The 12,992-nt window shown below is 44.1% G+C and overlaps 1 protein-coding gene across 10 annotated transcripts in view; it reads right to left on the reverse strand.

Moving 5' to 3' along the window:
• Positions 1-12,992, reverse strand: part of psd3l (pleckstrin and Sec7 domain containing 3, like) — a 435,109-nt gene that overhangs the window by 146,704 nt on the left and 275,413 nt on the right. For all 10 annotated transcript variants that reach the window (XM_072583934.1, XM_072583936.1, XM_072583937.1 and 7 more), the window contains 2 exons: positions 4,909-5,106; positions 1,120-1,200 (listed from right to left, as the gene is read on the reverse strand). In XM_072583934.1, the coding sequence (XP_072440035.1) occupies positions 1,120-1,200; positions 4,909-5,106 (279 nt within the window). The remainder of the gene's footprint in view (positions 1-1,119; positions 1,201-4,908; positions 5,107-12,992) is intronic.

Below are 12,992 nucleotides of genomic sequence, written 5' to 3' on the forward strand. Positions count from 1 at the left end.
TCAAAGAAAAAGGAATCTAAGGGATTGAGATGAAACACCTTGTTGATGTGTAAAAGCAAAGGCGGGTGTAGTATTCATGTACTACCAGTAGCTGTCACTGTCACATCTCCAATACAATGCTCATCAATTGAGATGCATGTTCTCAGAGCAAACGGATTCTCAGATTGAGCAGGAACCAAGGACAAGAACGCTCTCGTAATGCTCGATCAAACCACAAGAAGATACATCGAAGATATTGCCTCTTCAGCTAAGAGCTGCTGTTTCCTTTCTTGCAAATAAGTGGTAGATGGTGTAGGAAAGATGTGAACCGGTGGTGGTGGTGGTAGTTGTTGGGGGGGGGGGGGGGGGGGAGAGGAAGGAGGCAGTCAAAGCTACAGGGAAATTGTATATTATTCTGAACTGTAATACTTGCACAGTCACTTCAGACAACTTATTGTTGCTCTGATCAGCCTGTGCATCAACTCTGCAGCTCTGATATTCCTGTCTGGGGAAGAGGGTCAACTCTCATTACCACCTGAAGAAACCCAGAAAACGGGCCACATTTCTGTTCTACTAAGTTTAGAGCAGAGCTTTAAGTTCCAGTTGAGGGTGCGATTTCCTATACTGCAATGATGAGTGAACACACTTCAAAATAGACTTGCATTGGCTTTAAAGAGCTTCGAGACATCCTGAGCTTGTGAAAGGTGCTATATAAATGCACTTCCCTCTGTGAGTCTTCAACACGCTCCCCCACGCTTGTACAGGTAGGTGAGGATAGGGAGAGACCACCCCTTCACCAGGAAATTCCAATCGTTGTGCCCTTGGTAGCTCGCAATGGAGACCTCAGAGACTTGCTGAAGATTTCAAGCTCTCACTAGTATCTGGTTCTTGATCCCTTATGGCATCCAGCACCTTCTCTCCTGTCAGTCTGGCTCCAGACAGAAGCCAAGTCTTGGGAGGGAAAAGAAAATTTGACCTCCAGCCCAATTGGAACTCAGGAGACGTGACAGACACAGCAGCAAGTTATTTGAAACAGTGAATGGAATGGAGTTGCAATTGGCGAACGTCAGGCAATGATCAAAACAGAAAGCACCATTCGGGGGACAAGGACACGGTCACACATAATAACCTCCAGCTTACCTTAGTGATTGGTCCAAGGTCATGCCAGTGAAGTCAAAAAATCTGAGGTATTCTTCAGCCACTAACTTGCTGAAGTCATTACTGTGAAGTAGAGAAAGAGAGAGAGAGAGCTGGTTATCTTCATGTCATCAGCATGAGCCTCTCTTCTCTTCAAACAACCTTGGATCACTGAACTTCAGACTTGCAAATACAAATCTTTCTTAAACCAATTTGAAAATGGTGCTCCTTATGAGAAGCAATCGCCCAATGCACTGGCACAGTTTCACAAATATGAATTGTGTGTTGGTACCTCACTGAAGTGCCCACTCATCTGAAAGTCTGCTGATGTTGTCCAGACATTCAGCCTGATCCTATCTTCATCTAATTTTTAAAAACTTATGGGTAAGATTCTTCACCAAAGACAGTGAGGTGCTATCATTTTTACCCCAGCTGGGGAGAAGGTAGCTCAGAACAACTAGGAACTTAACAGGATTTTCTGGTCCCTGGGTCAACCAAGGTCTGGCAAGTCATGAGTAGGCCATTCAGCCCCTTGACTATGCTCTGCCATACAGTTAGTGGGAAAGATTTAGAGGGATAATGGCCAAAGGATGGCAAATGGTACTAGTTTAGTTTGGAAAACTTACTGAGTATGGGCGAGTTGCAATGAAACGTCTGTGTCTGTGCTGTATGACTCATTGGTATGTCCTCTCCATCTTGGTTTCACAGTCCACTATCCACACACACACACACACACAGAAAATGGGACCCCAACTGACCAATGTAGGAGGGAATGTATATCTGTCCTTCCATGTGTTCATGCTGGACTGCTTTAAGCATAAATTCTTCTCTCCCATTCTAATCCAAGGTAACACAATAACACCAGAGCTTTTGTTTCACAAGGCATTTATAATCCATGACAAATATAATTGACCCAAAAAGGTATGGTAGTCATTGCTGTGCACAACAGTTGTTCCCTGTGTGATCATTACGCAAACTGATGACATATGGTTTCAATTGAAAAGCTCAAGTTGATCAGACACAAATCAAAAGGATTGAACCTCACAGTTTTACTTTTCAACACAATAAAGCTGTCTTTTCTGGTTTGATCTCTACTGTCATCCCTGGTTTCAATTATGGAGTTGGTAGAGATCAAACAGTAGTAGCTGTCTTTACAAATAAATATGTATAAAAAGGAAAGTGTTACCAATGAACCCTCCACAATTTTAGTAAATTTAGCCCCTGATCTATGAAGGCTGACTTTCAAGTGACAATGAGTTATAGTAGGCCTTCTTCAAACAGGAAGCACTATGACTGGGGAGTGTCACTAAAGGAAATAAATTTGATTGTCTTTCACATGAAAGCAAGCCTAGGACCTTTGATCACAGATAATATATACAGGAAATGGTGAGGAAAGCACTAGTCTGGTTATTCCATTCAAGAAAGCTAACAGTGAGTGGGTTTTGCAGGTCTTTAGAAGTGGACACTAATCAAACTCATACAATATTTTAACTTCAATTATGTTAATTAATAGTTTCAATGAATGTACACCTCAGTCATTATGAGCTTTGCAGAATGGTGATCAATATGTTAGAAAGAAGACAAGGCAATGAGCTAAGAAAGCAAAGAACGGGAAAGAGAAATATCAGGCCATTATTTATGAAGTATCCTTTGTGACCTCAGGACACCCCCATGGCCATGGAGTACTTACCTGTCTTTCTGGACTGCTGGCACAGTGGTTAGTACTGCTGCCTCACAGCGCCAGAGACCCGGGTTCAATCCCCGCCTCAGGCAACTGTCTGTGTTATAGTTTGCACATTCTCCCCGTGTCTGCATGGGTTTCCTCCGGGTGCTCCGGTTTCCTCCCACGATCCAAAAAAAATATGCAGGTTAGGTGAATTGGCCATGCTAAATTGCCCGTAGTGTTAAGTGAAGGGGTAGATGTAGAGGAGTGGGTATGGGTGGGTTGCTCCCCGAAGGGTCGGTGTGGACTTGTTGGGCCAAAGGGCCTGTTTCCACACTAAGTAATCTAATCTAATCCAGTGATATTATAATGACACCACCACTGTTGTAATACCGGAGCCAATTTGCACATTGCAAACTTCCACTAATAGCATAAGACCATAAGATATAAGAGCAAAGGTATGCCATTCAGCCCATTGAGTCTGCTCTGCTATTCAAAGAGCTCATGGCTGATCTGGTAATCCTCAATTCACTCTGCTGCCTTTTCCCCGTAACTCTTGATTCCCTCACAGATTAAATGTTTGTCTATCGCTGTCTCGAATCTACTTAACAGCCTCAACAACCCTCTGCAGTAAAGAATTCCACAGATTCACTACCTCTGAGAAAAGAAATTTCTCCTGTTTCTGTCTTAAATGTCCAAGCCTGGATTCTGAGATGAAGGCCTCTGGTCCTCGACACTCCCACAAGGATAACAAACATTTCCCTATCTACTGTGCCAAGTCCCCTCAAAAGCCTGCTTGCTTTAATAAAACCACCTCCCATTCTTCTACATTCTAACGATACACGCCCAATCAACTCAATCGCCTCCCATAAAACTGTCCCTCCATCCCAGCACAGTGAACCTAGTCTGGTCTGCCTCCAATACCAATATACCTTTCCTGAGACAGTGGGCCTAAAACTGTTCATAGTATTCCAGCTGTACTCTGACCAGTACCTTGTATAGTTTTAACAAAACCTCCTTTCATTTATACTCCATTCTTTTTTGAAATAAAGTATAGCATTCCATTTGCCTTCTTGATTAGCCGCTGAATATGGATGCTAGTGTTCTGAGGTTCCTGGATGAGGAATTCAAAATCCCTCTGTTCTCAGCTTTCTGAAGTCTTTAACCATGTGATTTGACATTTTGAGCATGAGCTCTTACTCAGAAATGTCAATTCTCCTGCTCTTCGGATGCTTCCTGACAGGCTGTGCTTTTCCAGGACCACAGTTTTTGACTCTGACCTCCAGCATCTGCAGGGCTCACTTTCTCTTCTCCTCTTCCCACCATATCTCTTATTTCCCACATCAAATTCCATCCTAAGTAATGAGGTAATGACCAAATAAACTGACTTAGCAATGATGGGTCAGGGAGTAAATATTTGACAAAACACCAGCAGAACAGAGATTGGGTTTAACATCTTATTTCAGACCTGACAATACAAGGCTACCCCAGTATTGATTTGATGAATAAACCTGGATTTGGGTCAGGAGCAGGCAGGTAGGACTAGTTTATTTTGAGATTATGTTTGGCATGGACTGGATGGATCAAAGGATCTGTTTCCGTGCTGTATGGCAGTATGACTAAGAAAGAGTCTCTGTCTTCTTTAATGATCTTCTACATCACAATTAGATCACGTTTTAATCTTCCAATTGTTGTAGCTGAGAGCTAAAGGCAATGGTCCCTATCCTATTCATGTTGATTATTTAAAGGGGTCTCTGTGGAACAGTGCTGATGTCCAGAAGGTCCAGGTTCATATCTCACTTGCCACAGAGGTGAGCTCAAGCAGGCCAACTCAAAGATCATTCATAAGCCTGGACATGTTGATAGTGCAACATAAAGTTGCCAAAATCCCACTGGATCATAGACAACTGTCAACTAACAGCTCGAGAGAGAGAGAGAGAGAGAAAGAGGACTGATGGTGGTTTAACCTGAGGATCACCACACCTCAGGCAAGATGGAGAGTTTGGGAAGGAGAATTAAACACGTCCTGTAGACAGACCAACTTTTCAGCCAAGTGACCCCCTTGATTGTGAATCAGCCAAATTTGAATTCGTAAGAGCTTCCCAGTCAATAGATATGCTCAGACTTACTTCTTCCCCAAGTGCCTCGCGACGTCAGATCGTTTGAACCCTTCGAGATTGTAGAGACGCTTAGCTAGCCTCTTGGCTGCCTCCAGGTCACTCTTATTGCCATTGGTCACCATATCAGTGCTGCTATGGAGTTCCAGCTGCTCCATGCTGTCCGCTTCAAGGTCCCCATCTGGAAGCATTTCCTTTAGGCCGCAATCACTACAGTTAAAAAAGAATGGAATTGGGGAAATATTTAGTTACAGCATCACCAATATTTGAACACCGCACATATAAAGAAAGGAGCAGATTCATGGGGAAAGCTGTGGAGACAAGCTTCAGGGGAAAAAAAAAGCAGAAAACACTCCAAAAGGTCAGGCAGCATCGCTTCAGTGTAACAGAGTTAACAAAGATCCATTTGAACCAAACTGGCCTCTCAGAAAACTAAGATTATCAGAGTGCTCAGAGGCTATACATCTTGTCTCATATTACAACTATTGGAATTGAAAGGTGGGGTGAGAGTGACTGCCCTTGATATCACAGCAGGACTTGAGTGGGTCCAGCATCAAAGAGCGAGGTGCTGCATTTTGGGAAAGCAAATCTTAGCAGGACTTAAACACTTAATGGTAAGGTCCTAGAGAGTGTTGCTGAACAAAGAGACCTTGGAGTGCAGGTTCATAGCTCCTTGAAAGTGGAGTCGCAGGTAGATAGGATAGTGAAGATGGTGTTTAGTATACTTTCTTTTATTGGTCAGAGTATTGAGTACAGGAGTTGGGAGGTCATGTTGCGGCTGTACGGGACATTGGTTAGGCCACTGTTGGAATATTGCATGCAATTCTGGTCTCCTTCCTATTGGAAAGATGTTGTGAAACTTGAAAGGGTTCAGAAAAGATTTACAAGGACGTTGCCAAGATTGGAGGATTTGTGCTATAGGGTGAGGCTGAACAGGCTAGGGCTGTTTTCCCTGGAGCGTCACAGGCTGAGGGGTGACCTTATAGAGGTTTACAAAATTATGAGGGCATGGATAGGGTAAATAGGCAAAGTCTTTTTCCCTAGGGTCAGGGAGTCCAGAACTAGAGGACATAGGTTTAGAGTGAGAGGGGAAAGATATAAAAGAGACCTACGGGGCAACGTTTTCACACAGAGGGTGGTACGTATATGGAATGAGCTGCCAGAGGAAGTGATGGAGGCTGGTACAATTGTAACACTTAAGAGGTATTTGGATGGGTATATAAATAGGAAGGATTCGGAGGGATATGGGGTGGGTGCTGGCAAGTGGGACTAGATTGGGTTGGGATATCTGGTCGGCATGAACGGGTTGGATCGAAGGGTCTGTTTCCATGCTGTAAATCTCTGTGACTCTTTAACTCAAAATCAATAACCTATTTTTATAGAATTGACGCAAATTCAACGTTGGAAACACAAATCTAGGTTAGGATTCCACTGTTTTCTAATCTGTACCATATAAACACTGAAAATAGGAGCATGAGAAGGTTATTCGACCCTCTAAGCTTGCTCTACCATTCATTACGATCACGGCTGATCTTCCACTTCAGTACGCTGTTCACCACTCTCTCACCATATCCTTTGAATGTTTTCAAGAAAATGATCAATATTTTGGCTGAGAATTCCATAGGTTCATCATTGTCTGGGTGAAATTTCTCCTCATCTCAGCCAAAAATGGCAAGATGTTTAGATTGTGACCCCCCCTCGTAGTAGACTCCTTGGTCCTTGCGATCACCATTCTTCTAATCATTCTTCTCATCTCTGGTCCGTATAGTCCTAACCAGTCCAGAGTTCCATAATATGTCAGCCCTGCCATCCCAGGGATCAATCTGGTAGACCATCACTGCATTCCCACCACAGCCTGAACATCCTTCCTCAAATAAAGTGACCAAAACTGCACACAATACTCCAGGTGTAGTCTCACCGAGAACCGTGTACTACTACAGCAAGACATCCCTGCTCCCGAACTCGAATCCTCTCACTATGAAGATCAACATACCATTTATCTTCTTCACTGTCTTCAGTATCTTTGGTGTTCTGAGGAAGGGTTACTCAACCCAAAACGTTAACTCTGATTGCTCTCCACAGATGCTGCCTGACCTGCTGAGCTCTTCCTACAATTTCTGCTTTTGTTGCTGATTTACAGCATCTGAAGTTCTTTCAGTTTTTAATTAAAGTATTGACTTTTCCCTAACGTAATATCTAGTCAACAAAAAAATTAAGCTAGATTAACAGATACATACCCAAGAATGTCAGTGTTCTTTCTAACCACGTATCAATGGAAAGGTCCAATTAAAACCAACAAGCCTCGTGCACAAAAAGTACCAACTGGACACAATAAAATAGCAGCTGACAACCTATGTCATAGAACATGAAGGATAATGGCATGAAGTATAACACAGGAGGTAGGAATGATAGGAGGTGTCAAAGCAAACTTTGGATTTTACTTGCAGAGGGTGAGGGAGCAATACTGCATCTTGCTTCAGAACAGAACAAGAAGGGTGGGTATGTTCACTGTATTTCTAACATGCTTGGGAAGATTACGCTACTTTGGACTTATGATCCATAAAACACAGCTTCTTTCCACACCATGTGCTTCGGGAGCAGAAGCAGGCCATTCAGCCCATTAAGCCTGCTCTGCCCTTTAATATGATCATCCATTTCAATACTTCTTTCTCTCACGATTCCCATGTTCCTTTATGGGGCTGCAAGTTACAAATCTATCAATCTCTATTTAAAATATACTCAATGACTGGGCTTCTTCAGCCATCGGGCGTCAAGAACTCCAAAGGTTCCCATTCCTATCAGTAAAAGAAATTCACCTCGTCTCAGATCCAAATGGTTTCTGCCCTATTTTGAAATTGTGTTCCAGGCTCCCCAATAGGGGATTCCAAATATGGCAGTAGACTCATTGACAGAGATTGTCATTTTATTATTATTTATCCTTGGGATGTGGATGACAGTGACAAAGCCAACATTTATTCCTCAACACTAACTATCCTTGAGTAGGTAGTGGTGAACCATCTTCTCGAACAGTCACCATTCGTCATTGGTAGGCATGGTAACCATGCACTTAGAAGGTAACAATGAAGCAATAACTATGTGTTTCCAAATCGGGAAAGTGTTTGACTTGGAGGTGACAGCATTTCCAAGTGTCTACTACCTCGTTCAAGATGGCAGAAGTTGTGACTCAGAAAGGTGTTTTTGAAGGTGCCTTAGCAAGCTATTGCAGTGCATCTTGTGAATAATACACATTGCCTCAACTATAATGGTATGGGCCATGAATGTTTTTAAGTGGTGTGTGAGGATCCAGTCAAGTGGGCCGCTTTGTCCTGGGCAGTATTGAGCTTCCTGAGTGTTATTGGAGCTAAACGCATCCAAACAAATGGAGAGTATTTCATCACACTCCTAACTTATGCCTTGTGGATGGTGGTCAGGCTTTGGGGAGTCAGGAGTTGAATTACATGCCACAGAATTCCCAGCCTCTGAGCTGCTCTTGTCACCACTAATGGCTGATATTTCTGGCCAATGGTATTCATTGTAAATATTGTAATTAGTCATAATTCAATCAGCATCATGTGATGGTAAAAGGCAAACTAGCTGGTTCTCAGACCTTATCTATCTCACAATCCTTATAGAATCATAGAATCCCTACAGTATGGAAACAGGCCATTTGGCCCAACAAGTCCATACCAACCCTTCAAGAGTATCCCACCCAGACCCATCCCCAATCCTACTGCTCTACATTTACCCCTGACTAATGCACCTAACCTACACATCCCGAACGCTACGCACAATTTAGCCAATTCACCTGACCTGCACAGCTTTGGATTGTGGGAGGAAACCAGAGCACCTGGAGGAAACCCACACAGACACAGGGAGAACGTGCAAACTCTGCACAGTCGCCAGAGGTTGGAATCAAACCAGAGTCTCTGGCGGTGCGAGGCAGCAGTTCTAACCACTGAGCCACTGTGCCGTCCTCTTGAGTCCACATCCACTTCGAGAAATCACACACTATTCTCATAAATCGCTGATCAAATTGATTTAACCTCTTGAGCGAGATGATGAATCAAAGAAACTGAAAGAAAATTGTGCAATTTCTCCGGCAAAGTGAAAAATACCATTGCAGACAATTATAAACTTTAGACCTGTTTTGAAAACTGACAGGATGACAATTATTGGCATTATGAACGTGAAGTACCTCTTAAATCAACATTAATGCAAACTCAGATAAAGTTCCACTTACTCATTAAACGTCATCACTGACGGTCCTGGATCTCCTCCTATATAATCTGCATCGTTATACTTTCCACTCTGAAACTTCCTATGGGTTGGGAAAGCTCTCCTTAAATACAATCCTACACTTTTTTTCAGTACTTCCTGTGGTAATGCCCCAGATTATTTATTGTTGACACTGGGTGATGTCACAGCAGGACATTCACTGCAGCTCAACAGATAACGCAACAATTCCTCATTCCACGTTGCTATGTGAAATGTATCGTCATGGTTCCTTTTCCACTCCATCACAAAGGCCCCCTTCTCATGCCCACGTAACAACACCCACTCTCAGACACTAAACTGCCTTCAGTCCAGTTGCTGCAGAAACTGTAAGCTCCACTTTCATCACTTTCATCAGATTCAACTACTCAATGCTACACTGGTTTGTTTCCAAAATTTCATCTTTTGTAACGATGAGCACAAACAAAACTCTGCTGTCCGTACCCAAATATGCAGCAAGTCCAGCTCCCTGTGCTCATAGAGCTAAAATTGGCTAAACTTTAAAATGCTCAGCTTGATGTTTAAAGCCCTTTCATGTCTCTGTCCCTTCTTCCAGTACTATGATCCTTCAAGGAATATGCATTCTTCTAATACAGGCCTCTTCTGTTACATCTACAAGCTTTGAGGCAGTGTATGTTTTATTCAGCTGGATAGGCTAAATTATTGAAAAGTTGCCTTGAGGATGTGTATGACTGGCAAACGGAGTTTAATTTAGATACATGTGAGGTGTTGCATTTTGGTATGGCAAATCAGGCAAGACCTATACACTTAATTAGATTAGATAGATTAGATTCCCTACAGTGTCGAAACAGGCCCTTCGGTCCAACAAGTCCACACTGACCCCCCCCCCGAAGAGTAACCCACCCAGTCCCACTTCCCTCTGACTAATGCACCTAATACTATAGGCAATTTAGCATGGCCAATTCACCTGACCTGGACATCTTTGGACTGTGGGAGGAAACCGGAACACCTGGAGGAAAACCATGCAGACACGGGGAGAAAGTGCAAACTCCACACAGACGGTCACCCGAGGCTGGAATCGAACCTGGGACCCTGGTGCTGTGAGGCAGCAGTGCTAACCACTGAGCCCGTAATGGTAAAGTCCTGGGGAGTGTGGCCGAACAGAGACCTTGGGGTGCAGTTCCTTGAAAGTGGAGTCGCAGGTAGACAGGGTAGTGAAGATGATGTTTGATATCATTGCCTTTATTGGTCAGTGCACTGAATCTAGGAGTTGGAAGGTCATGTTATAGCTGTGCAGGACATTGATAAGGCCACTTTTGGAATATTGTGTGCAATTCTGGTCTCCTTCCTATCGGAAGGATGTTGTGAAACTTGAAATGGTTCAGAAAAGAATTGCAAGCATGTTGCCAGGGTTGGTGGATCTGACCTATAGGGAGAGGCTGAATAGGCTGGCGCTGTTCTCCCTAGAGCATCGTAGGCTGAGGGGTGATCTTATAGAGGTTTATAAGATCATGAGGGCATGGATAGGATAAATAGCCAAGGTCTTTTCCCCAGTGGAGTCCAAAACTAAAGGGCATCCGTTCGAGATTGGAGGGGAAACGTTTTAAAAAACCTAATGGGCAACTTTTTCATGCAGAGTGGTGCGTGTATGGAATAAACTGCCAGAGGAATTGGTGAAGGCTATTAGGATTACAACATTTAAAAGGTATCTGATGGGCATATGAATAGGAAGGGTTTAGAGGGATATGGGCCATATGCTGGCAAACGGGACAAGGCTAATTTGGGATATCTGGTCAGCATGGATGAGTTGGACCGAAGAGTCTGTTTCTGTGTTGTATATTTCTACGAATCTATAACAAGACTTGCTCATTCAAATGATTAGGCCGTGCACAACTGAAACAAAAATTAGACAGTGCTGTCATGGATCTTAGTGCCTCAGCTCAGCACTGGTGGTCACTCCTTCAGCCACCCAGTCCCAATGCTCAAACATCTCTTCCCACAATCTTCTATTCACGTCTAGCATGAGGGTTGTCCAATTCCAAACAGAAAAGTTAAATAACACAGTCAAATGAACAGTCACTATGACAGCAGTTGGTAAAATGCCAACAATCAATCTCGAAAACAGTAAAGGAGAACAGAGGAATGATCCCTATCTCCGTGGTTTAGTATCTCAGCTTCTGTGATAACTTTGCTGCTCGATTCTGGACACTGTGCGCTGCCAGTTGTAATCACTCAACCATTGGAGGCCATGCCCTCACTTGCCAAGACCCCAAGAAGTCTCCGTTGGCGTCCCGCCGAGGAATGGGGAGGGAGGAATGGTGGCAGCAGCTATTGTTGCCGGTGCTGCGGGCAGTGAACCGGCTGCTGCGGCAGCGGTGACTCCACAGGGCCCTGGCAGCGGTCAAGGGATTCCGCAATGGGGCTGTGTGAGTGCACGCAGCCGAGGCCAGGAAGGGAGGACTTGCATTTACATAGCGCCCCTCGCTTTATAACCTCCTCCACACCCATTGGGCCAGGCCTCCCCAAACCCTTTTCTAAAAAAAAAACTTTTTGTGCCCCACTGCGACCCCACCCCCATTTGGAGGATTGAAAATAGTCACGACTCCCTGGTTGAGATCTGTCAAAGTGGGGAAGGGAGTACAGCTGGAGAGAGGGTGGGGATCCTCTATCACGGAGGTCCAGTGTCTTGGTGCAGGATATGGTGGTTAGAACTCAGTCAGAGCTCATGTAGTGGCCCTCACTGCCTTGTAGAGCTCACGACTCCAAAATATTAGCTCATTACACCGCCCCCCCACACCCTTTTTTGTGAGGTCAGACCTCAACATTGGAAATATTTGACCAAAAAGTTTTCGCTGGGAGGGTGGAGGGGGTTTGAAATTCAAGGCCCGGTTCATTGGTGGCAGAAACCTTCAACTTGTTTAAAAACGCAAGGGGAGAGGGACCGACAGGAGATTGTTGCACTCAGTGGAACTAATGGGGGATGATTTAGATTAGCTCACAGGTCGGCGCAACATCGAGGGCCAAAGGGCATGTTCTGCACTGTATTGTTCTATGTTCAATGCATAAAAGTGGATACATCCCCAGGACCTGATCAGGTGTATCCTAGAACTTTGTGGGAAGCTAGAGAAGTGATTGCTGGGTCCCTTGCTGAGATTGTTGTATCATCGATAGTGACAGGTGAGGTGCTGGAAGACTGGAGGTTGGCTAACGTGGTGCCACTGTTTAAGAAGGGTGGTATGAACAACCAGTGAGCCTGACCTCGGTGGTCAGCAAGTTGTTAGAGGGAATCCTGAGGGACAGGATGTACATATATTTGGAAAGGCAACGACTGATTAGGGATAGTCATCATGGCTTTGTGAGTGGGAAATCATGTCTCACAAACTTGATTGAGCTTTTTGAAGAAGTAAGAAATAGGATTGATGAGGGCAGAGCGGTGGACGTGATCTATACGGGCTTCAGTAAGGCGTTCAACAAGGTTCCCCATGGGAGAGTGGTTAGCAAGGTTAGATTACATGGAATACAGGGACAACGAGCCATTTGGATACAGAACTGGCTTAAAGGTAGAAGACGGAGGATGGTAGGGTTGCTCTTCAAACTGGAGGCCTGTGACCTTTGATGTGCCACAAGAATTGATGCTGGGTCCACTACTTTTTGTCATTTATATAAATGATTTGGATGTGAACATAAGTAGTATAATTTAGTAAGTTTGCAGATGACACCAAAATTGGAGGTGTGGTGGACAGTGAAAGTTACCTCAGAGTACAACGGGATCGTGCTCAGATGGGCCAATGGACTGAGGAGTGGCAGATGAATTTTAATTTCGATAAATGCGAGGTGGAAAAGCAAATCAGAGCAGAACTTAT

The sequence above is a fragment of the Chiloscyllium punctatum genome, chromosome 14 (genome assembly GCF_047496795.1).
Source record: "Chiloscyllium punctatum isolate Juve2018m chromosome 14, sChiPun1.3, whole genome shotgun sequence".
NCBI lineage: Eukaryota > Metazoa > Chordata > Chondrichthyes > Orectolobiformes > Hemiscylliidae > Chiloscyllium > Chiloscyllium punctatum.